At 30.7% G+C, this 23059-nt stretch overlaps 4 protein-coding genes across 4 annotated transcripts; all 4 read left to right on the forward strand.

Annotated features, from left to right (window-relative positions):
* Nucleotides 1-38: 38 nt before the first annotated feature.
* On the forward strand, nt 39-6276 carry LOC108546969 (uncharacterized). Its single transcript, XM_017899283.1, has 18 exons — nt 39-95; nt 266-391; nt 462-579; nt 1129-1390; nt 1546-1647; nt 1735-1825; nt 1902-2038; nt 2140-2272; nt 2348-2399; nt 3875-4044; nt 4125-4250; nt 4322-4439; nt 5020-5281; nt 5459-5560; nt 5648-5738; nt 5803-5939; nt 6015-6147; nt 6223-6276. The coding sequence occupies exons 1-18, from the start codon at nt 39-41 to the stop codon at nt 6274-6276; spliced, it is 2271 nt and encodes a 756-aa protein (XP_017754772.1).
* A 1017-nt stretch (nt 6277-7293) lies between these two features.
* LOC108546970 (odorant receptor 67b-like) lies at nt 7294-9596 on the forward strand. Its single transcript, XM_017899284.1, has 9 exons — nt 7294-7437; nt 7937-8062; nt 8134-8227; nt 8330-8594; nt 8712-8825; nt 8909-8999; nt 9080-9216; nt 9337-9469; nt 9543-9596. Exons 1-9 carry the CDS (start codon nt 7294-7296, stop codon nt 9594-9596), a joined length of 1158 nt encoding a protein of 385 aa, XP_017754773.1.
* Nucleotides 9597-10479: 883 nt separating this feature from the next.
* LOC108546971 (uncharacterized) lies at nt 10480-15565 on the forward strand. Its single transcript, XM_017899286.1, is given in 20 exon segments — nt 10480-10513; nt 10633-10811; nt 10944-11069; nt 11137-11254; nt 11359-11623; nt 11726-11842; nt 11931-12021; nt 12101-12237; nt 12323-12455; nt 12529-12575; nt 13242-13287; nt 13634-13810; nt 13938-14063; nt 14131-14252; nt 14299-14616; nt 14726-14842; nt 14931-15021; nt 15091-15227; nt 15313-15445; nt 15512-15565. Coding segments are annotated over 20 exon segments (2568 nt in total).
* A 1560-nt stretch (nt 15566-17125) lies between these two features.
* On the forward strand, nt 17126-22365 carry LOC108546972 (uncharacterized). Its single transcript, XM_017899287.1, has 16 exons — nt 17126-17170; nt 17299-17424; nt 17493-17610; nt 17688-17952; nt 18079-18192; nt 18277-18367; nt 18465-18601; nt 20423-20612; nt 20748-20873; nt 20946-21063; nt 21169-21433; nt 21528-21644; nt 21733-21823; nt 21895-22031; nt 22095-22227; nt 22315-22365. Exons 1-16 carry the CDS (start codon nt 17126-17128, stop codon nt 22363-22365), a joined length of 2124 nt encoding a protein of 707 aa, XP_017754776.1.
* The last annotated feature ends 694 nt before the right edge of the window (nt 22366-23059 follow it).

Consider the following 23059-nt stretch of genomic DNA (forward strand, 5'->3'; position numbering starts at 1 on the left):
TATTCTTGGGGCAATGTTCGACTCAATCGCGATGGAATATGGAATTGAATGTAATTGCATTAGTGGGCAGTATAATATCTTATTTAATTCCAGGGGTAAGTAAAATGTCACCTATGTACAAAAGATAAAATGTATATATTGTTAAGCAAATATTATGAGAATTAATTACCTGAAATCGATAAAAATATAGTAAGCAATGTATGATACAATACAATATATACAATTAAATAATCTCACTATGTAATCAAAACTTTTTATTCGACAGTTTTCACAAATTTATCTGTCGATAATTAAAAAGGATATGGACGCAACAATGGAAAGCATTCCTATAGTGGTCACATTATCTACATCCGCAGTAAAATTAATAAACCATAGAATTCACAAGAAGAATGTATTTACTTATTAATCTTCTAAAATATTTATCATGGAAATGAGAATTACAGAATACAACTATTTTTTAGTTCGACAGATTATTCGATCTTATAAAGGAAGAATGGCACTTAGAAAAGCATAAGAATCATGCTACTATACTCGATGAAATTACTAAGGAAGGAAATATCTTGGGTGGATCATATAGAAGTAACTGTCATTATTTACTTTTATATAAATTTTCCATATCGAAAATGAGTTCTTCTAAGGGAAGGTAAGATAGAACCAGGTATTTAATATATTTTCCCTGTTAGCAGGAATATCGTAGTTCGAAAAATGTGAAAAGATACGTTAAAAAGAAATTTTGATTTTGTAAATTCATTGAACAATACGAAATATTAACAAAATCAAATATTCATGAAATATTAAATGTATGTTTATCTTTACTTTTTAACACTCAATTACTTTTCCTTCTTTCTTTCACAGCTATTGCGTATAATATTTAATAGTGTTCTTATTCTATGAAACGATTTCTGATATTCTGTGGTAATTCAGTCAGCTTTAGATTTAGCTGTGTATTGATGAACTTTTATTATGGTTTGTTACGTTATTAAAAAATCAATTCGAATCCAACATGACGAGGGCACTGTATATCGTGAAACTTATAGAAAAACGATGATACCTGAGTCTCACTACCCTCCCTTATAGGAATTTCTAACAATTTTTAGTTTGATAAAAAGTTACTAATATTAATTTCAGCTATTTTGTTCACGTTCATGCTAATATTTTTATTCCTTCCGTTGTTTCCTTTGGTTTTGGACATTATTATACCACTGAATGAAACACGTCCACGACAACAACTATTTAAAATGCATTATTTTATAGACGAAGACCAATACTTTTATCCTATATATTTTCATTCGGCTTGGTGCTCGTTCGTAATCGTGACAATTATCGTTACTATAGATTCCTTATACATGCTCATCTTCTATCATGCCTCTGCTTTGTTCGCCATATGTGGGTGAGTGTAATAACAAATACTAATATCAGAGAATTTCACAAATAACGCGATAACATCAAATTAACTCGTCTTGCTTTAATATAAACACATTATTTATCACATTAATATAAACAGGAATGTATTCCGTTTATCGAAATGACATATCAATAATCTAGGTACCGGATTGTAAAAGTAACAGAAAGTATTAACGAAGGATTAGATGGAACTCTGATGGAACAAATCAAACAATGTGTGATTATGCATAACAAAGCCTTACAGTTAGTAAAAATGAAATGCTAATCAACTATAAGGAATAAAAGATATATAAAGATTTCAGATAACGTGCTTTTCTACTATACTCACAGGTTTTTCGAAATTATGGATGACTGCAGTTGTAACAGTTATTTTCTCCAAATTTTATTGAATGTAATCGGCATATCTGTAACAGCTGTACAAGTAAAAATTATCTCGAAAATAAGAAAAGAAGACTGGAATACGTCGTGCATTAAGTATATTAAAATATCTTTTCCAGATGGTTATGTACATACATCGACCTGAAGAGGCTTTGAGAATTGCTTTATTTCTTGTTGCTCAACAATTTCACTTACTTATAATAACGCTACCTGGGCAGGTGATCGCGGATCAAAGTTCAGAATTATTCACTGATATGTATGTTGAAAAATATATTTCTAGAACTTCACGAATTATCTACTCATAATTTGATGAATATACGAATATTACATATAATATTTGTATTAATTTTATGACAGATACTGTTCATCATGGTACCGGATGCCGATAAGTATTCAAAAGACGCTTTACACTATACAAATACGATCTAGGAGGCAATGCAAATTGACAGCAGGAGGATTATACGAAATGAATATCGAGAAATTTGGTGTGGTACGCACTACTATTCTAATTACTGTATTACAATGCAAGTAACTATTTATTAACGTTGTGTTTTAATTTTATAAGGCATTGAAAACATGCGTGTCGTACTTTACGGTGCTCCTGTCATTAAGTGACTAATTCAATATCGAACTAATTTCAACTTCTTTACTCTACTTTCGAAATAAAAGGTATTGTCAAGATATTAAAAAATGTTTATATATTGTTAAAGTACGGCACATTAAATAAAGAGAAATTAAATGATTATGTACACTTTATTTTTTCTTTGTTATTACTACTATTGCGATCAATATTACCAAAAATATTGTACATCATTGATTTTATACATATTATCATATATACCCTATTGTATAATTTATTATATAATGATAGACTAAACTATTAAATATACAATGCAGTCGAGAAAGTGTAGTTTCATATTATATAAACGAAAAACTTATTTCAAACTTACTTTGTACACAAAAGATGATGGAATACGTATTATGTTATAGTTTAAAAGTTGCTTGATCTTGTGAGCGAAATTAATTAAAAGTGAGAAAAATTGATGTTCTATAATAAATTATATATAATGGAAGAAATTACTGTTTAGAGTAAGTTTGCGCAACTGTATAGAAACAAGTATTTAATATGTTAATATTTGCCTTTCACACAGTTTGAATCAAAAATATTTATTATTTATACATTTATTGACTTAATAAAGATTATTACTTTTAAGATATTGACGATCATTGAGAAATATAAATAAGTAACGTATTGTTTTGTTAAACAATGAAATCGGTATATAGAATCGAATACGTACATCAAACTTCCCTTTCACTTTCAAAGTTTCAAATGCACTATTCCTATATAATTCTTTTACGACTATAAGCACGTAATCCTAAGGGATTGATTATTGATTCTAATATTCATTAATAGACTTCTTTCAGTTACTAAATCTCGTGTCACATGTCCCGTGATAATTCAGAGTAAGGTCTCAATAATATCTGTATGTCAATCTACACTGTAATTTTTCAATAATGATATGGCACGAAAACCGGCTATAATAGCCATGTACATGTTCAAGTTACATAGCAGCTATTATCGAGAAAAGCAACAGACACGGGTTATATTGTACTTACTGTGTCATTCCACATGACGACCATTTCTCGTTAAAAACAGATACATATTTTAAAATATTATAGCATATTCACTTTACGTTTATAAAGAGGGACTTTTAGCAATTTATTTTTAGTAGATTAGTACTGTGCAAACATTTATGATTATACACTTTGTGTTAATTAAAATTTTCACCACAACTGAAATAAAAAGAAAATAAAGGATAATTAATAGTACAAAAACTCAAACAATTCGATTATATTTTATTTTCTAACAAAATGTCCATAACCGTCAACGTAAAATAAACTTTAGTCACGATAAAAATGAATTTGTTGCTGCTATCTTCTTATTGATATATAGCAAGATTACAGCAATAACAATAAAATATGATTGACTTTTGGTTTAAAAGTTATAGAAACAATATCGTTGCGGAGGACAAATGTTTCGTTATTTAATTTTACTTATAGAAATTTTATGTATGCTATATGTGCCGTTTAGTGTTTCAGAATAATAAAAGTGACGGAGATACTCTGTTTGATTTTTCTTATTACCAAGCATATACAAAATACTTATTATTCTTGGGGCAATATCCGAGTCAATCACGATGGAACGCAGAATTTATCGTATTCGTATTGGTGACTAGTATAATAACTTTCATAATTCCAGGGGTAAGTGAAACTTTCCATGTGGGTCAAGCATATTCAAAATGTGTACGCATAAACACATATCAAAACTTTTTACACGATAGATTTCGCAAACTTACGTGTCAATATTAAAGGAGGATGTGGATGCAACGATGGAAAGCATACCTATAATAATTACATTGATAGCTTGCGCTATAAAATTAATAAATCATAGAATCCACAAGAAAAATGTATTTATCTACTAAATGTACAAAATATGTATGGGTGGGAATGAAAATTATAGAATACAACTATTTTTTAGATCAATAGATTACTCGTTCTTATGAAGGAAGAGTGGGACTTACCAAAGGATGAGAAACATACGACTATACTCGATGAAATTACTAAGGAAGGAAATACCTTGGGTGGATTGTATAGAAGTAACTGTCGTTGCTTATTATTTTATAATTTTCTATGCCGAAACGGTGTTCTTGTAAGAAAAAGTAAGGTGAGACCGGGTACCTAATATAATTCTTTTGTTAACAAAAACTTTAACGATCAAAAAGAATTTTTAATTTTATCACAAGAATAGAGATAAATATAAAATTTAGGAACATAATACAAATTTTATTTCCATTACTAGAATTCAGTTTAAATAAGTTATTTTAATGAAATTTAAAGAAATCTTGATATACATTAACCCGTTAGTTATTTATTTAATCGATTCAATTTATTTTAGCTATTTAAAGACATATTTTACAAGTTTATTTTAATTTATGTTTTACTTCATATTAATTTATGGAAGCTTCTTTTACAAATATATGAATTTCAAGTAATGCAATTTTAATTATTCAATAATTTACTTAATTTAATAATTAACATTCTAATGATCTGTACGACAATCTGCGTATTGAAAATGATAGAACTAACACTGTACCCAGTTTTATCTTATCTTCCCCTATAGAAATTTGGTATTCAACAGTTTTTAAATTGATGGCAAATTATTAATATCATTTTCAGCAGTTTTATTGATATTTCTGATGCTATTCTTATGCCTTCCGTTATGTCCTGTGGTTTTGGATATTATTATACCACTGAATGAAACACGACCACGACAACAACTATTTAAAGCGTACTATTTTGTAGACGAAGACCAGTACTTTTATCCTATATATATTCATTCGGCTTGGTGCACGTTCGTAATCATAATAATTACATCCACTCTAGATGCGTTATACACGCTCATCTTCTATCATGCCTCTGCTTTGTTCGCCATATGTGGGTGAGTGTAATAACAAATACTAATATCAGAGAACTTCACAGATAACGCGATAACATCAAATTAACTCGTCTTGCTTTAATATAAACAAATATATATATTCAACTGCGATATAAATTTATCACATTAATATAAACAGGAATGTATTCCGTTTATCGAAATGACATATCAATAATCTAGGTACCGGATTGTAAAAGTAACAGAAAGTATTAACGAAGGATTAGATGGAACTCTGATGGAACAAATCAAACAATGTGTGATTATGCATAACAAAGCCTTACAGTTAGTAAAAATGAAATGCTAATCAACTATAAGGAATAAAAGATATATAAAGATTTCGGATAACTTGCTTTTCTACTATACTCGCAGGTTTTTCGAAATCATGGATGACTGCAGTCGTAACAGTTACTTTCTCCAAGTTTTGTTGAATATAATCGGCATATCTGTAACAGCTGTACAAGTAAGAATTGTCTTCAAAATAAAAGAAGAATTCGCGCATTAAGTGTATTAAAATTTTTTGCCAGACCGTTATGAATCTGGATCGACCTGAAGAAGCCTTCAGAATGGGTATCTACCTTGTAGGACAGCAATTCCATTTGCTGATTATAACACTACCTGGGCAGGTTATCATAGATCAAAGTTCAGAATTATTCACTGATTTGTACGCTGAAAAATATATCCCAGGTATTTCATAAATCATCGACTCGATGTAATATTTACATTAATTTTACGACAGATACTGTTCATCGTGGTACCGAATGCCGATAAATGCTCAAAAGATGCTTTACACTATGCAAATAAGATCTAAGAGGCCATGCAAATTGACAGCAGGAGGTTTATACGAAATGAATATCCAGAATTTTGGAGTAGTACGTACTACTGACCTATTTATTTTACTACAGTGCAAGTAACTATTTATGATCGATGTCTTTTAATTTTTTCAGGCATTAAAAACATGCGTATCGTACTTTACGGTGCTCCTATCGTTCGGTAACTGATTTAATATCTAATTATTTTCCACCTATTTGCTCTATTTTACACATTAAATATATTATCGGGATATTAGAAAATGTTCATATGTTGTTGAAGTACGTCACATTGAATAAATACAAATAAAGTGACCTTATTTCTCCTTTGAAATCATTTCTAAAATGTGAATACAATGCTACTGGGTTTGGTTGTAAATTAACAATCCAATCCACAATCCGAAGAGTAGCAATGAAAATGTTACAGATACATTATAATGCAACATTCTTGACTGAGACACTTCTGATGGGTATCTATCCTTACTCGTTGCACGACTTGTTATTTTCCAAATGACGTATAGAGACTTGCCACGTATGATATTCTATGATATGCTAGAAAATCTCTAGTATCGATTACTGGAAAATTTGTTCTACTTGATATAGCTCATCGGATGTCACGTTACAGCTATTACACTAAATATTTCAAGATACTTATGGATACACAATTTTCACTGAATGATGTTATTGGCCAATAATTTGAATCACTCACTTATTTGTCTACTACACATAGTTGTTATATGACATGGCAATTTGAAAATCTTATAATGCACATCTGTTTCCTGATTATAATCTAAATGTACGTAACTTAGTATATTCTTCAACTGAGTTAAGTTAATATTAATTTTAGTGTGGTTCTATAAAGAATGGTCTTCATACTGTTGGAGAATTAGTTCTATGAAAAACAGTACTATTGTTACACGTCTCGCACTTGCTACAATTCTTAGTTTCCTGAATTTTCGTATCCAGCAAATATCAGTAATTTTTATTCATTTATTTATTAGTTGAATTGATTGAATATTATACATTTATCTAATAATTTCCTTTTGTTTTGTGTAATCTATAGTGCTGCAGAAAAGTAAAAATTCGTTCAATGAGAAGTATAATATTTTCCATTATAAAACTGCCAAAAAATATTTATTATTTGTTGGCTTGGAACCATATAACGAAAGTATAAATAGCTATATCTTAATGATCGTGATGCAAATCATAATGCTAACCATGTTCGTTCCTACGGTAAGAGACACATATAAAGCAAATATTCATATTGTAGGATATTTTGAGACGTCGACAGGTATAGAGGTCCCGTTAGCGTCTGACGGTCAGACGAGTCTTGGGAAGTTGGGGCCAGGTCACGTGAGGTAGCCTCGCTCAACCCCGGTTTTTCCCATTGTAAACTGGGGATGACGCGTCCGTGGGCACCTCTCGGGAAGGGTCCCCGCGTGGGTGACCCTTCGGAGAGTCTAACCTGAAGGAGGAATCCCTTCCACCCCAAAGCGTTACGTGGAGGGAGCTTTCTCCTCCTTCGGGGGAGGTCCTTGCCTTCCAGACGGGCCTAAAAGGGCCCGCTCTGGAAGATAGATCGGGGTTTTTGAGATAGTCATTAGAGAATTAAGATAGTCTTAGAGAGAGTCAAGATCGAGCATTGTGATTGCGAGAGTTACGCGTTATTGGGAGTCGAATCGAAAATACAGACTGCAGTGAATCTGAGTATTCCAAGGTACTCTCCAGCGAGTAGAGAGTGTGTGACTCTACAATATCCATATTAATAGGGTGAAATAATTGGAAACGTTATCATTTGATGAATCGATTCCTTTGAATCGGAATAAATCTCAAATAACGTGTAATTCGATAGGTATTCGAATTATACATATCGATACAAAAGAAGAATACAAACGCAGTGATCGAATGTATGATAAATGTGGCAGGAATATTTGGTGTTTGGAATAAAATGCTACATATCCATTACAACCGAGAAAATGTAAGCTAATGATCCAAGAAAAGAAAAACTTGTCGTACATATAAACTTGTAAAAAACATACTATGTTATAGTTTAGAAAGTTGCTTGATCTTATAGCAAGAAAGTGGGCAGAATTAAAGCTGAATCATGAATTACACGTATTACAAAGAATCGCTGCACAAGGGAGTAAGTTCTCGAGTTTTTATAGATGTAGGTATTTAATGTTTTAATGTTAATCTTTCACACGGCTTGATGAAACTGTAAGAAAATCAATTACGATTCTTTTAGTAATTTTGACCATTTGTATGATAATTTACCTGACAATACCGCTAATCTTTCCTGTTTTGGATATCGTTTTACCGCTGAACGAAACACGAGCACGCCTACAAATATTTAAAATAAATTACTTAATCATCGACAATGATGAATATTTTTATGTCGAGTATTTACATTTAACTTGTGGCACAATTGTTCTTCTGTTGACTATATTTGGGGTCGATTCATTGTACATCATGATTATTCATCATAGTAGCGGTCTATTTGATTTAACTGGGTAAATATTACCAAACACTAAACGTACATTAGTTATAGAGAAATTAATTAATGCACCTTTATTTTATAAGTTAGTAAAGAAATAAGAGATACGATAACGTTATATTTTTCTACACAGACATCAAATCAAGAAAGCAATGGATACTAACTTAACTGTACAAAAATCCTTTTCGGATAAATATGTGTACGAGCAAGTTAAACGATCTGCAATTACGTACAATGAAGCCATTCAGTTTGTAACAATAAAATAATAGTAAAACATAACACGCCAGGAATGTTGATAAATAACTAATTTTTTTTGTATTTCATTTCAAGATTTTACGATATCCTAAGAGAAATCAGTGAAAGTTTATACATTATCCAGATTAGCCTAAGTATGGTGGGCACTAGCGTGTCAGCTTTTCAAGTAAGGATAGTTCCCGAAATGAAGAAACGTATAATTATGTCTGGTAACATTATGAAATCACAACAGGCCTTATTTTTCAGACAGTCATAAACATGGATCAACCACAAGAAATGATTAAATGTATTTTAATCTTTATATCTGAACAATTGCATTTACTTTTTATCAGTTTAGTGGGTCAGATACTCTTAAATCACTCATCGGAGCTAGAGAAGCAAATGTATGTTTATTAATACATATACATGCACATTAAGGGAATTAGAAATATACCGTCGATTAATTAATAGTAATTAAAACAGTAGCAGATTCAAACACAATATTTTTTTACTTTTTGTGATAGATACGACTCAGAGTGGTATCGATGTTCAAAGAAAACTCAACGCATGATTCACATAATGCAAATAAGGTCTAGTAAACCGTGTATACTCACGGCTGGTGGAATATACAAAGTAAACCTTGAAAGTTTCAGATCCGTATGTAAGAAATGTATTAAATTTGCGCGATTTTAGTAAAAGCTATAAATAATCAATTTACTTTAATTTTAAGACTTTTAAAACGTGCATGTCATATTGCACGATGTTATTGTCGGTGGAGCAATAATTCTACAGCGTCGCTTGAACATACTTAATCACTATTACCGTGCTCTGTAACTGGATCGACAAATCACACGATAAGGCTGCATTGATCGTTCATATCGTATAGATGAAATTTATTATTTATAAATTACTTTAGCAAATTAAATCACATCACATGCTTATTTTTACAATAGTTATTGTAATACTACATGATACAAGTAGCTTTGTACTAAATCATATTTAAAGTAGGAACAAAATGATATTCCAAATATAAACATAAAATAAGTTGATGAAGTAAGGTTTGTTAAGATAATTAATTAAACACGCACAAATACTTCAAGATTTCCCTATTTGCCGGTAATCCACCATAAGAATAGCAACATCACTTTCATGAAATATAACACTAGCAAATAAGAAATTTGAAAAGGTATTCTGATTCTTTGCAGTCGTTATTGTCACTCTGTAGATACTCATTTTACAAATTCAGAATCGTCATAGATCATTCCTTGTCTATCTGTAAATTTTTCAACGTACAACGGATTGGTACGAAAAAGCATATACTTCAAAATAACCATAGATTTACCATTATAACTGTAATTGATGTATATTTGAATCATAGATGGTCATTTATATGTACAACGCAGCTGCTACATAAATAATGAATTTCGAAATGCTGCATATGCTCTTAACGGCAATCAAATAATTTTTACTTACTACTTACGAACTGAAGTAACATGACAGCACTGTTATAATATATGCCTGCACATTACTGGGTTAACATAAAAATAACACTTCCATGGGACTATAAAAAATAACTTTCTTACTTTTAGTCGACCAGTCTCGTGCAAACATTTACGCTAACAAACGTTACGAATCTCTAAACGTGGTCACTCCAAAAGTTTGGGAACATGCATAGTAAGGACAACAGAAGCAATATACATCGTAAAAAAAATATACAATTTAACGATAACAAATGCTTTTAATGTTATACCAAATATATGTGTGATATTTAAGATAGTTTAACATTGAATAATATCTCGACAAAATTAATCTAAACATAGGATATTCAGTATTTCAGGAAAATGAAAGACGACGTCTTGATATATTTGATATCCCCGATTATAACGTGCTCAAGAAATATTTGCAATTTCTGGGACAAGATCCACGACAATCAGACGGATTCAGAAACTTTGTTGTAACTATAATAGTGATTAGTCTTGCTGGCATTATTGTACCAACGGTAAGGAAAATATATTAAACATTCCGTAAAAAAGTACTATTAATAAAGTAAGAAAACTGACGCGGGTTTTACACGTAATAAAATAAATAATCTTGGAATATTATTAAAAAATTGGAACCTACAATTCATTAGTTATTAGGACTGTACGTATCGATGTGTGACAAAAATATAGACGCAGTGATCGAGAGTCTGCCGCAATTTGGAGCAGCTTTGACTAGTACTGTTAAGATACTGAATATCCATTTTAATAGAGAAAATGTATGTGAAAGTGTTGTGATACAAAGAAATTTTTAACCATGGAAATCACAATATCGTTTTGTTGTAGTTTAAAAAATTATATGACCTCGTGGTAACGAAGTGCGAGCAGCTGAAGGCAAATAATGAATTGCACGTTTTAGAAGAAATCACTACACAGGGCAGCAAAATGGCGCAAATGTATCGAAGTAAGTCATCATATAGTCATTTCTATATTGCGATACTTTCATATGAAAAAAAAATTTGCTGTTTTATTATTTTTCAAGTAAATGATTGACTGTAATCTTTTTAGATACCTTATTATCTTTCATGGGCTTGTACTTGCTAGTTCCACTTGTTTCTCCAATTTTAGATTTTGTTTTTCCACTAAATGAAACTCGACCGCGCCAACAATTACTGAGAGTTAAATACATTTTCTTTGACGATGAGAAATACTTCTATTATGTATATTTGCAATTAGCTTGGGGGGCAATGATAAGTGTGGTGACGATAGTTACTATAGATTCATTGTATATTCTTATAATACACTACAGCAGCGGATTATTTGCAGTATGCGGGTAAATACTAATTACACAACTAATGATATCATTTTTCTTCTTTTCTCTTTTTTATACGTGGTAATAAATTTTATGGTCGCCTCGCTTAATTCTCGAATACAGACATCAAACCCAGAAGGCAACGAAGAAGTCAAACCTACAGTCAAACGAAAATATTTCGGGTAGTTATGGGTATGAACAATTAAGAAATTGCATTATCATGCACGACGAAGCCATCCAGTCTGTATTCATAAAATAATAATATAGTGTATCGAACTATAAAACAATTATTGAACGCGATTAATTTGTAGTTTCATTACGTTTTAAGGTTTTACGATATCCTAAACGAGAGTAGTCGGATTAGCTATTTGATTCAAGTTGGATTGAACATGATTGGAATAAGTGCCACAGCTGTTCAGGTAAAGATTTTTACAAGATATTTAATGAAAACAGATATGAATTAAAGCAACGTTAATTTAGTCAATACTATTCTTTCAGGCTGTCACAAATTTGGATAGACCGGGGGAAGCTTTACGATTTGCTCTATTTTGTGGAGCTGATCAGTTTCATTTGTTTATACTCAGCCTACCTGGACAAGTACTCCTGGATCATTGTGCAGAGCTAGCAAATAATATGCATGTGTTCAGTGTACTCGTATAAAACGCATATAATCTTAAGAAACATAGATCTGAATGTAATTTTTTACTGGTCTTCCATCAGATATTCCTCCACGTGGTACAGAATACCAGTGAAAACTCAAAAAATGCTTTACATGATGCAAATACGGAGTCAAAAGCCATGTACATTAACGGCTGCTGGATTTTACGAAATGAATATGGAAAACTTTGGGAATGTATGTATCCCTATAAAGATATGATTATTATATTATAGTTTTAACTGCTATTTATTGTTAATTTAATTTTAAGACGTTCAGGATGTGTATGTCATATTTCACTATGATAATGTCTCTAAAGTAATTGAAATTGTTTATATATCCATAACATTCTATAATCGAATTTATTCAGAAAGTGATTAGTACGATAAGTACTGAATATATAATAATAATATTGAATTTGCATTAACGAACGTGCAAATAAAGTTATTAAACTATATTTGTTGTTCGATTTTAATATTTTAACATCTAAATAATAAGTCAATATATAATAATAATGTTGAATTTGGATTACCGAACGTGCAAATAAAGTTATTAAACTGTATTTGTCCTTCGATGTTAATATTTTAATGTCTAAATAATATTATACATCTTAATATTAATAACCAATTGTCATTTCACTGAATTCATCGAATACCGCAGCAAAGGAAATTTAAATTTACAAGCTTCTGCATGCTGTAGCGAATAAATTTTTTGATAAACAATTACGATATTTTAATTTACAGCCTTTCATTTTCAAAGAATAATAGTCGTCAAAATATCTAAGAGTCATAAGAATAATTATTACTGAGGTACACTGCGAGCGGTAGCTTGATTTTTCTTAAAGAATCGGAAATATTTCGATGAACTGTTGGTTGGTAATGTTATGGCTACTACCAATTACATAACGAATGCCATATGGCATTCTATAATATCTATATTTAAAGAAAACTATACACCTTCGATTTTTTGTACAACTGACAGCAGGCAGTACATCTGGAAAATAGGTCTTTTCTCATCTACGATTGTAGCTGTCAGTCAAAGTCGCAATTTTAATATATACCTATCCAGTCAGTAAATGATTGAAGCCATATTTGAAAATTAAAATTACATATTACCATTACCCTCGACTACGATTACATTCACATGATTAATTTTCCCGATTACAAAAGCAATGTTTCGATATGATAGTCTTGTGGCTTTTATATATCCTTTCATATTGGTTGTACTAGTTAAAGCAGCATCGTCTTGAAAATTTGGGGACATGGGTAATAAGACAAAAAATGTGATATATATTACAATAAAAATAACTAAAGCTATGTCAATTAACAACACTGCCGTTTAATTTATCTTATTTGTATAAACATCTAACTTTGTAGCATTTAGTATTTCAGAAAAATGGAAGAAAAGATCACGAAATGTTTAAAATCTCATATTATAAAGAACTCAAAATATACTTACAATTTGCGGGAATATGTCCACATAAGTATCATGGATTTCAAGATATTACTGCAATTATAGTGATAATTGGTGTTGCAAGCATTTTGATTCCAACGGTAAGAAGAAGATGAGGAATATTTATAGAAAAGTTGTAGTGATAAAATCAAGAATATAAATGGAATCTGTTTTATGTAATAAAATAAATAATCGGACATCAAACTATGTGGGTTCGCAATTCGTTAGCTATTAGAATTATTTATGTCAATACGTAACAAAAATATGGACGGAGCCCTCGAGTGTGTGCCCCATTTAAATGCAGCTGCGGCATGTTTTGTTAAATTAGTGAATATTCATTTCCACAGGGATAATGTATGTATTTATTATTATTTCAAATAATTTTCGAATATTCTGAAAGGTAAAATATGTTGTGTTATAGTTTAATAAGTTATACCAATATGTGATAAAGGAATGGAACGAACTAAAGTTAAAAAATGATCTTTCTGTTCTGGATGAAATCGTTTTAGAAGGTAACAAAATGGCACACTTATATCGAAGTAAGTCTTGTATTCCAGTTTTTTAATCCGTGTACTTTTCTATGCGAAAGGAATTTATGGTTCTAATATTTTGCATTTAACCTATGGATTATATTTTTTTCAGATACACTATTATCCTTTATGATATTCTTTTTACTGGTCCCTTTAGTCTCCCCTATTTTGGACGTTATTCACCCATTGAATGAGACTCGACCGCGACAACAATTGCTAAGAGTTAATTATATTTTTTTCAATTATGAAGATTACTTTTTTTGCGTATATCTTCAATTAGCTGTTGGCTCAATTATTGTTGTAGTATGCGTAATTGCAGCAGATTGGTTGTACATCCTTATAATACACCATAGTGGTGGATTATTTGCAGTATGTGGGTAAATATCATGATGTTTCAAGAATCATATCATTCTGATACTAACGATATGCTATTTATATCTTAATGTCTAAATGTATGGTTTATCTTAATTTTAATCACGTATACAGACATCAAATTCAAGAGGCAACGAAAAATTCGCTCTTAATCAACAATAGAGATACGTTGAAAAGTTGTTCGTATAAGCAATTCAAAAAGTGCGCGATCATGCATAAGCAAGCCATTCAGTTTGTATCTATTAAATAAGGATAAAGTATAATAAGTTATCAAACGATTATTGGCCACGATTAATTTATTATTTCGTTACATTTTGAGGTTTTACACTCTTCTAAACGAAAGCAGTCAAATTAGTTATTTGATTCAGGTTGGAATAAATATGATTGGTATAAGTGTGACAGCAGTCCAAGTAATGACAATTTAATAAATGAAAAATCCAAATTGAGAAAGATTTAAATTAACCAATTTCATTTTCCAGACTGTTGTAAATTTAAATAAACCAACGGAAGCTCTTCGATGTGCTGTATTTTGTGGTGCCAACCAATTTCATTTGTTTGTACTCAGCTTACCTGGACAAGTCCTCTTGGATCATTGTTCTCAACTAACAGATACTATGTACATGTTCAGTGTATCCATATAAAATGTAAATAATACTAACAATCGTAGACACGAGTGCAATTTCTTACTGATATTCGAATAGATACTGCTCTACATGGTACAAGACACCAGTTCAAATCCAGAAAATAATTTACATGATGCAAATAAGATGCCAGAAGCTATGTACATTAACTGCAGGCGGATTGTATGATATGAACATGGAAAATTTTGGAACGGTATGTTACAGCATAGAGTTATTTTAGTTTTCGTATCCATTTCCATCAACTGTTACTCATTTCTAGACTTTCAAAACGTGCATGTCGTACTTCACTATGATCTTGTCCCTGAGACAATAATTTTACGTTGCGGATCGACCGGATTTAGTTGCATTAGTTGAATACTATTTGAGATCTATCGAAGATGCGGATAATAAGATTAATAACCGGTTTTCTTTTGTTAATACTAAATAATTTAAATAACATTTAGCAATCTATTCCTAATAGATTAGTATTATGAGAACACTTATGACCATACAGTTTATCCTACTTAAAATTTGAAGAAAGGCAATAAAGAATATTTAATAGCGCAAAAGCACGAACAACACGATTATACTCTATTTTATAGAATAAAGTTTACGATGTACAGATATTTCTTCTAGTTTTATTGCATGCAATCGGCATATTTGTGACAGTTGCACAAGTGAAAATTATCTTGCAAGTGACAAAAGAATAAACATTAATAATATCTGCAGCAACCTGAAGAAGCTCTCGGAATTGGTATGTACCACATGGCACAACAATTTCACTTGTCCAGTTGTGTTCCTTTTGTCCGATTCGATATAATATTTACATTAATTTTCCAACAAATACTTATTCACCTTGAAATCATTTTGTCCAGTTCACTCTAATTTCAATAACAAAGAAACTGTTAGAACTGTTAAAAAATTAAAATATGTATATATAACTAGATTATGTAATTATCATAGTACACCACAGTAAATAAATATAAATAAAGCGAATATATATCTTATTTCCCTTTTGAAGTTAATGGTTTAATATGAACATATTGTTAGTATATTTTGTCTTAAATTAATTTTGGTCAATACAAGAGCGCAGTAAACGATGAAGAAAACATAATTCTATACATACATTGTAATGTAACATCTTTAATTGATATACTTTTGGCTACCTATGCCAACATACCATACGACATTATTATTTTTGATATAACGTGTAGAGACATGCCAAGTATAATGCTTAAAGAACTAGAAATACTTACACCATTGATAACTTGAAAATTTATGTATGTGTGAATAAAACGTCACTTTACAGGTAATACACCGAATATTTCAGGTACTTATGAATAGACAATTTTTACTGAATACGTTGCATGTCCGAGAATACTGTGAATTATTGATTTATTTATCAACGACATAGTTGTTACACGATATGTCGAATTGGTAATATTATAATGCACATCTATTTGCTGATTATAAGCTTCTCAAATGTACTCTATTTGGCTTTGGTAATCATAGTCTTAAACTCAATTAAGATAATAACAGCATTAGTCTGGATGTATAAAGAACGATCTTCAAACCCTTTGAGACTTAATTCTATGAAAACCAATGCTGTAATTTTACATCTCAAACTCACTACGATTCTTAGTTTCCGATAGCTGAATTTTCGTACAGAAACAATCTCACAGAGATGAGTTAATTTTATTCACTTATTTATTAGTTATTTTGTGATTCAATATTATATATTGTTCTAATCATTTGTTTTTCTTTTGTATAATCTATAGAAAACGAAAAGTCGTACAATGGTGTGTATAATATTTCCCATTATAAAACCATCAGAACATATATGTTAGTTTTAGGAGTGGAATTATATCAAAAAAAGCGAAATAACTATATCTTAATGACCGTGACGCAAATCACTTTGACAAGCATACTCGTTCCTACGGTAAGAGAAACATATAAAACAAGTGTTCACGTTCTTATTAATGGGGTTAAATAATTGAAAATATATTCACGCGATGAATTGATGTCCTTTGAATTGGAATAAATTTCAAATAACGTGTAATTCAATAGATATTCGAATTATACATATCATTACAAGAGAAGAATATAAACGTGGTGATCGAATGTATGGCACATCTAGCCGGAGTAATTATTGCCATGGCAAAAATATTTAATATCCATAACAATCGAGAAAATGTATGTTTATGTTGTGCAAAAAAATCTTTTCATATATATAAAACTATGGAATACATATTGTGTTATAGTTTAAAAAGTTGTTTGATCTTGTCGCAAAAAAGTGGGAAGAATTAGAGCTGACTAACGAATTATATATATTGGAAAAAATGACTGCTCGAGGAAGTATGTTGGCGCATCTGTATAGATGTAAGCATTTAATATTTTAATATTTGCCTGTCACAGTTACATTAATTATTGGAAAAAATTAATCCTTTTTCTTTTAGCCCTAAACTTCTTATTTGCAGTAATTTTTCTAACAATTCCATTAGTATTTCCTATTTTGGACATCGTTCTTCCACTGAACGAAACTCGAGTACGTCTGCAAATATTTAAAATAAATTACTTAATCATCAACAATGATGACTACTTTTATGTAGAGTATTTACATCTAACTTTGGCAACATGTATTTTCTCATTGAGTATACTTGGCACTGATTCATTGTACATCATTATCATTCATCATAGTAGCAGTTTATTTGCCTTAACTGGGTAAATATCAGTCATGTTAATAAACTCTCAACGCAGTCTACTTTTAGACAAATTAATTCGTCATCTATTATTTCATAAGTTAATAAGGAAATAAGAGATATAACAATGTGCTATTTTATTATACAGATATCAAATCAAGAAAGCACTGGATTCAAGCTCCATTGAGCATGACCCTTTTTCGGATAAAAATGTGTACGATCAGGTTAAACGATCTGCAATTACATACAATGAAGCCCTTCAGTTTGTAGCAATAAAATAATAATTAAATATAACACGTAAGAAATGTTGATAAATATCTAATTTGATTTTTTATTGAATTTCAAGATTTTTCGATATTCTAAGAGAAACCAGTGAAAATTTATACTTTATCCAAATTAGCCTAATTGTCGTGGGTATTAGCGTAACAGCTTATCAAGTAAGAATAGCTTCGCAAACGAAGGAAAATATAATTATGTCTGGTAATATTATTAAATCACATAAGATTCGAGAATATTAATGGCCCTATTTTTCAGACAGTTATAAACTTGAGTCATCCGGAGAATGTAATTAGAAGTGCTTTATTTTTCATGAGTGATCAAATTATTTTATTTGTTACCAGTGCTTGTGGCCAGTTGCTTCAAAACCACTCTTCAGAACTAGAAAATCAGATGTATGTTTATTAACATGTATATATGTACATTGAGGGTATAAGAAATATACCGTCGATTAATTAATAGTAATTAAAACAGTAGCAGATTCAAACACAATATTTTTTTACTTTTTGTGATAGATACGACTCAGAGTGGTATCGATGTTCAAAGAAAACTCAACGCATGATTCACATAATGCAAATAAGGTCTAGTAAACCGTGTATACTCACGGCTGGTGGAATATACAAAGTAAACCTTGAAAGTTTCAGATCCGTATGTAAGAAATGTATTAAATTTGCGCGATTTTAGTAAAAGCTATAAATAATCAATTTACTTTAATTTTAAGACTTTTAAAGCCTGCATATCATATTGCACGATGTTATTGTCGGTGGAGCAATAATTCTACAGCGTCGCTTGAACATACTTAATCACTATTACCGTGCTCTGTAACTGGATCGACAAATCACACGATAAGGCTGCATTCATCGTTCATATCGTATAGATCAAATTTTTTATTTATTAATTACTTTAACGTGTTAAGTCGTCGCGTCGTGTGCTTTTTCTTTTACGATAGTTGATTAAATACTTGATAATACGTGATCTTTATCGTAAAACATAAAGAATTTATTTAATTGAAAAATTTAAAGAAGAAACAAAATGATATTCTAAACATAACATATGTCGATGAAGTATGACTTATTGTGATAATTAATCGGACATGCACAAATACTAAGAGGTTTCACATTTTGTCGGTACTATATCAAATGAAAAGCAGCACCACATTCACAACATATAGTACTTGTAAATAAGAAATTTGAGAAAATAATTTTTCACCGTGAATGGAACGAATTTAGTCACATTCATTCAATTTTATTGTAAGATTTACTAAGAATATGAATAATAAAATATATAACCATTCGTACACTGTTAATATGAAATAATTGAAATGACATGAACATGCAAATAAACTTATTTAACCAAATCTTCTATCACCATAGTCTTTACCAAAATCATAAGTGGGCCACCAGTGCAATGAGTTTATTGACCACAATCAGAGCTTTATACATTTATATATTTATATTTACCGTTTTCAATAAAGCGAAATAAAATAACTCTAGCAGATTGAGCGATGATACCAGCGATTGGTATCTATTTTCTAAAGTCACAACATTCATATCTGACAAACAGCAGTTTTGTTTACTGATTTAGGCTTTGTTGAAAAAGGATCTTCAAGTCACAGTCGGAGGAATACATGTTATTACTGTACTTTGCGATCGCAGACATATCCATTTTTAAGTATTTCAAAGATTTCACCAATCAGTTGTACTTCTGAAGAGGTAATGAATGCCACACTGCAATGGGTGAAATCAATATCTCAGGACATTTATATGTCTTCGATTTTCAGCATAGAAACCGCCAAACGGTTATTTTCTACTTTCGATGCAATAATTCGCTGTTCTGCTTTGAAAATTACGCTTAATGCATACCTGTCCGATAGTCGGACGATTTACACCTTAATAACCAAAGATACTTGTAGTAATATCGACTGTTGAGTACAACTGCATTCTCCAGATTGATTTTTGCGCCTTTAAAAAGGATAATTTTTGTACAATCATCACGACAATTTTATCACAAACGATTTCTTCTACGCTAGTTGCACTAGTTAGATCGACACCGTTTTGAAAATTTGCCAACATGGAGAGTAAGATATAAAGCTGCAATATATAACATGATAAAAGAATATCTAGCTTTTCTTTAACTAATAATATTAACATCGCGTTAGATATAGTCGAGTAATATTTAAGAAAATTGAATGAGAAGTAATATGATTGGAAAATTAGTTTAAGCCCAAGACATTTAGCATTTCAGAAAAACGGAGGACAAGATTACGATATATATAACATTCCCTACTATAGAATGCTTAAAACATATTTGCAATTTTTGGGACAAGATCCACATCAGAAATCTGGGTTGAGAAATATTATTGTAGTTGTAGTTGTGATCAGTATGGCGGGAGTACTTATTCCAACGGTAAGAAAAACATACTAATCTGTACATAGGAAAGTGTTATAAATAAAACGAGAAAACTTAATCTAAAGAAATCGCACGTAATGAAACAAGTAACTAGGTAATGGTAATAAAAAATTGCAACTTGTAATTCATTAGACATTAGAACTATATGCATCATTATGTCGCAAGGATATGGATGCAATAATAGAGTGTATGCCACATTTTATTGCGTCTGCTATCAGTACCGTTAAGATATTGAATCTCCATTTCCACAGAGAAAGCGTATGTCAATTTCTTTCTATTGAAAAAAATTCTCACGAAGAAAGTTCTCACATAAAACGTGTTATGTTATAGTTTAATAACATATTTCAATTCATGGCAAAAGAATGGGAGCAGTTAAAAGAGAAAAATGAATTGCACGTTTTAGAAGCGACCGTGATAGAAGGCAACAAAATGGCGCATCTATACCGAAGTAAGTCACAATGGTCTAACTTTTTCAGCTAACGGTTTTTACAATAGTAAAAGGAGTTATTTTTCTAGCATTATATACGTAAGTGTCCAACTTTATTACTTTTAGAAACTTTACTGTCATTTATGGTACTATTCTTGCTCGTTCCACTAATTTCTCCAACTATGGATATCATTCTTCCACTGAATGAAACTCGACCGCGTCAACAATTACTAAGAGTTAACTACATTTTCTTTAACGATGAATACCACTTCTTTTTCGTATATTTGCAATTAGCTTGGGGATCGATCATTGTTGTGTTGACCGTGGTTGCCGCAGATTCGTTATTAATCCTTATAATTCACCATAACAGTGGATTGTTTGCGGTCTGTGGGTAAGTATCACGATTTTATCCTTCTGTATTCTTCTCATTTATATCCGTATACGATACAATCGTGCCACGTTGTTATATATTGTTATAAATGTAGGTATCAGGTACAAAAAGCAACAAAAGATTTGAACATATTCGATAGTTCAGCTACCTCAGAGAGTTACATGTATGATCAGTTCAAACATTGCGTGATTATGCACAATGAAGCCATCCAGTTCGTATTCATCAGATAACGATAAAGTATAATTAATTATCAAATGGTTATTTGGCACGTCTAATTTATTGTTTCGTTACATTTTGAGGTTTTACGATATCCTAAATGAATGCAGTCGAATTAGTTATTTGATTCAAGTTGGGTTGACTATGATCGGCACAAGCGTGACAGCCGTTCAAGTAAAGATAATCTAGTAAATAAACAGTCGAATTAAAAAATGTTTAGCTTAATGAGTAATTTCATCTTTTAGACTGTCACAAATTTAGATAGACCGGAAGAAGCTCTTAGAAGTGCCGTTTTCTGTGGGGCCAATCAATTCCATTTATTCGTTCTCAGTCTACCTGGACAGGTACTTTTGGATCATTGCACTCAGCTGTCAGATACTATGTACGTAAATGATATATAAAATGTAAAAGTAATATTCGACTAATTTTATTGATTTTCCATTAGATATACTTCCAGATGGTATAGGATGTCAGTGCGAGTACAAAAAATGATTTACGTGATACAAATAAGGAGTAAAAAGCCATGTACATTGACTGCAGGTGGATTGTACGAAATGAATATGGAAAATTTCGGAATAGTATGTAACGATATAGTTTTATCATAGTTATGCGGATTATGTATAAATTGCATGTTAACTATTATTTACAATCATTTTTATTTTAAGACATTCAAAACATGCATGTCATACTTCACCATGCTACTGTCGCTAAAATAATAATACTGCAAAGCCTGTCGAAAATGTTTTGGTCATGTCTATTGCATTTTGAAACTGGAGCAATTATCGATACAGATAGTACATAAATAGACGACCCGTATTGTTAACGTTGAATAGTTTAAATTACTTTATCAAACGTTCAAATAAAATGATTAAAGCACATATTTCGGACAATATTTTATTGTATATTATTATTGCAAACCTTGCGAAAACAATAAGTCAACATGTAATCCAACGAATTATATAATAATAAATTGAACTTTTATTACCTTCAGCAAGACGAAATAGAGCCAAATTAAATAATAAATAAATAATCTCGTTATTTTAGTAAAGTTGTATAACATACGTCTCACAAATAATATAATTACACGTATATTTTTTAATTCTGGTAAAGAAACTCTAGTTAGAACCGAATCAAATTACTTTTACTGCAAAAGAATGGAAGCAAAGACTTGATTAAGTTACGAATTCAAAATATTTTTATTGTTCACTTACTCGGATATCTTCCATCCACTATCGACTTTTTAACAAAAAGCATGTGGCAAGCTGTGCATTTATATTTCAAGCTAATAAGAGTTGATCGATATTCAATACACATTTTCTTATGAATACGACAATTGTTATCGTTTATTATTATAGCTCAAAAATTATACCGTAATACGTAGTCGTCTGAATGGCTAACAATTCAAAGTCA

Source organism: Eufriesea mexicana, unplaced genomic scaffold, assembly GCF_001483705.2.
Source record: "Eufriesea mexicana isolate 0111107269 unplaced genomic scaffold, ASM148370v2 scaffold812, whole genome shotgun sequence".
In the NCBI taxonomy this organism is placed as follows: Eukaryota; Metazoa; Arthropoda; class Insecta; order Hymenoptera; family Apidae; genus Eufriesea; species Eufriesea mexicana.

What these genes read in the sequence shown, in the direction of transcription:
- LOC108546970 (XM_017899284.1), top strand. Translation starts at nt 7,294, where the DNA reads ATGCTAACCATGTTCGTTCCTACGGTAAGAGACACATATAAAGCAAAT. An exon ending in AAGAATCGCTGCACAAGGGA is followed by an intron (nt 8,228 to 8,329) that starts GTAAGTTCTCGA and finishes CGATTCTTTTAG; the next exon opens with TAATTTTGACCATTTGTATG. An exon ending in CTAGCGTGTCAGCTTTTCAA is followed by an intron (nt 9,000 to 9,079) that starts GTAAGGATAGTT and finishes CTTATTTTTCAG; the next exon opens with ACAGTCATAAACATGGATCA.
- LOC108546969 (XM_017899283.1), top strand. Translation starts at nt 39, where the DNA reads ATGGAATTGAATGTAATTGCATTAGTGGGCAGTATAATATCTTATTTA. An exon ending in ATGCATAACAAAGCCTTACA is followed by an intron (nt 1,648 to 1,734) that starts GTTAGTAAAAAT and finishes CTATACTCACAG; the next exon opens with GTTTTTCGAAATTATGGATG. An exon ending in ATATCCAGAATTTTGGAGTA is followed by an intron (nt 6,148 to 6,222) that starts GTACGTACTACT and finishes TAATTTTTTCAG; the next exon opens with GCATTAAAAACATGCGTATC.
- LOC108546972 (XM_017899287.1), top strand. Translation starts at nt 17,126, where the DNA reads ATGACCGTGACGCAAATCACTTTGACAAGCATACTCGTTCCTACG. An exon ending in TCAGAACTAGAAAATCAGAT is followed by an intron (nt 18,602 to 20,422) that starts GTATGTTTATTA and finishes TTGGAAAATTAG; the next exon opens with TTTAAGCCCAAGACATTTAG. An exon ending in CAAGCGTGACAGCCGTTCAA is followed by an intron (nt 21,824 to 21,894) that starts GTAAAGATAATC and finishes TTCATCTTTTAG; the next exon opens with ACTGTCACAAATTTAGATAG.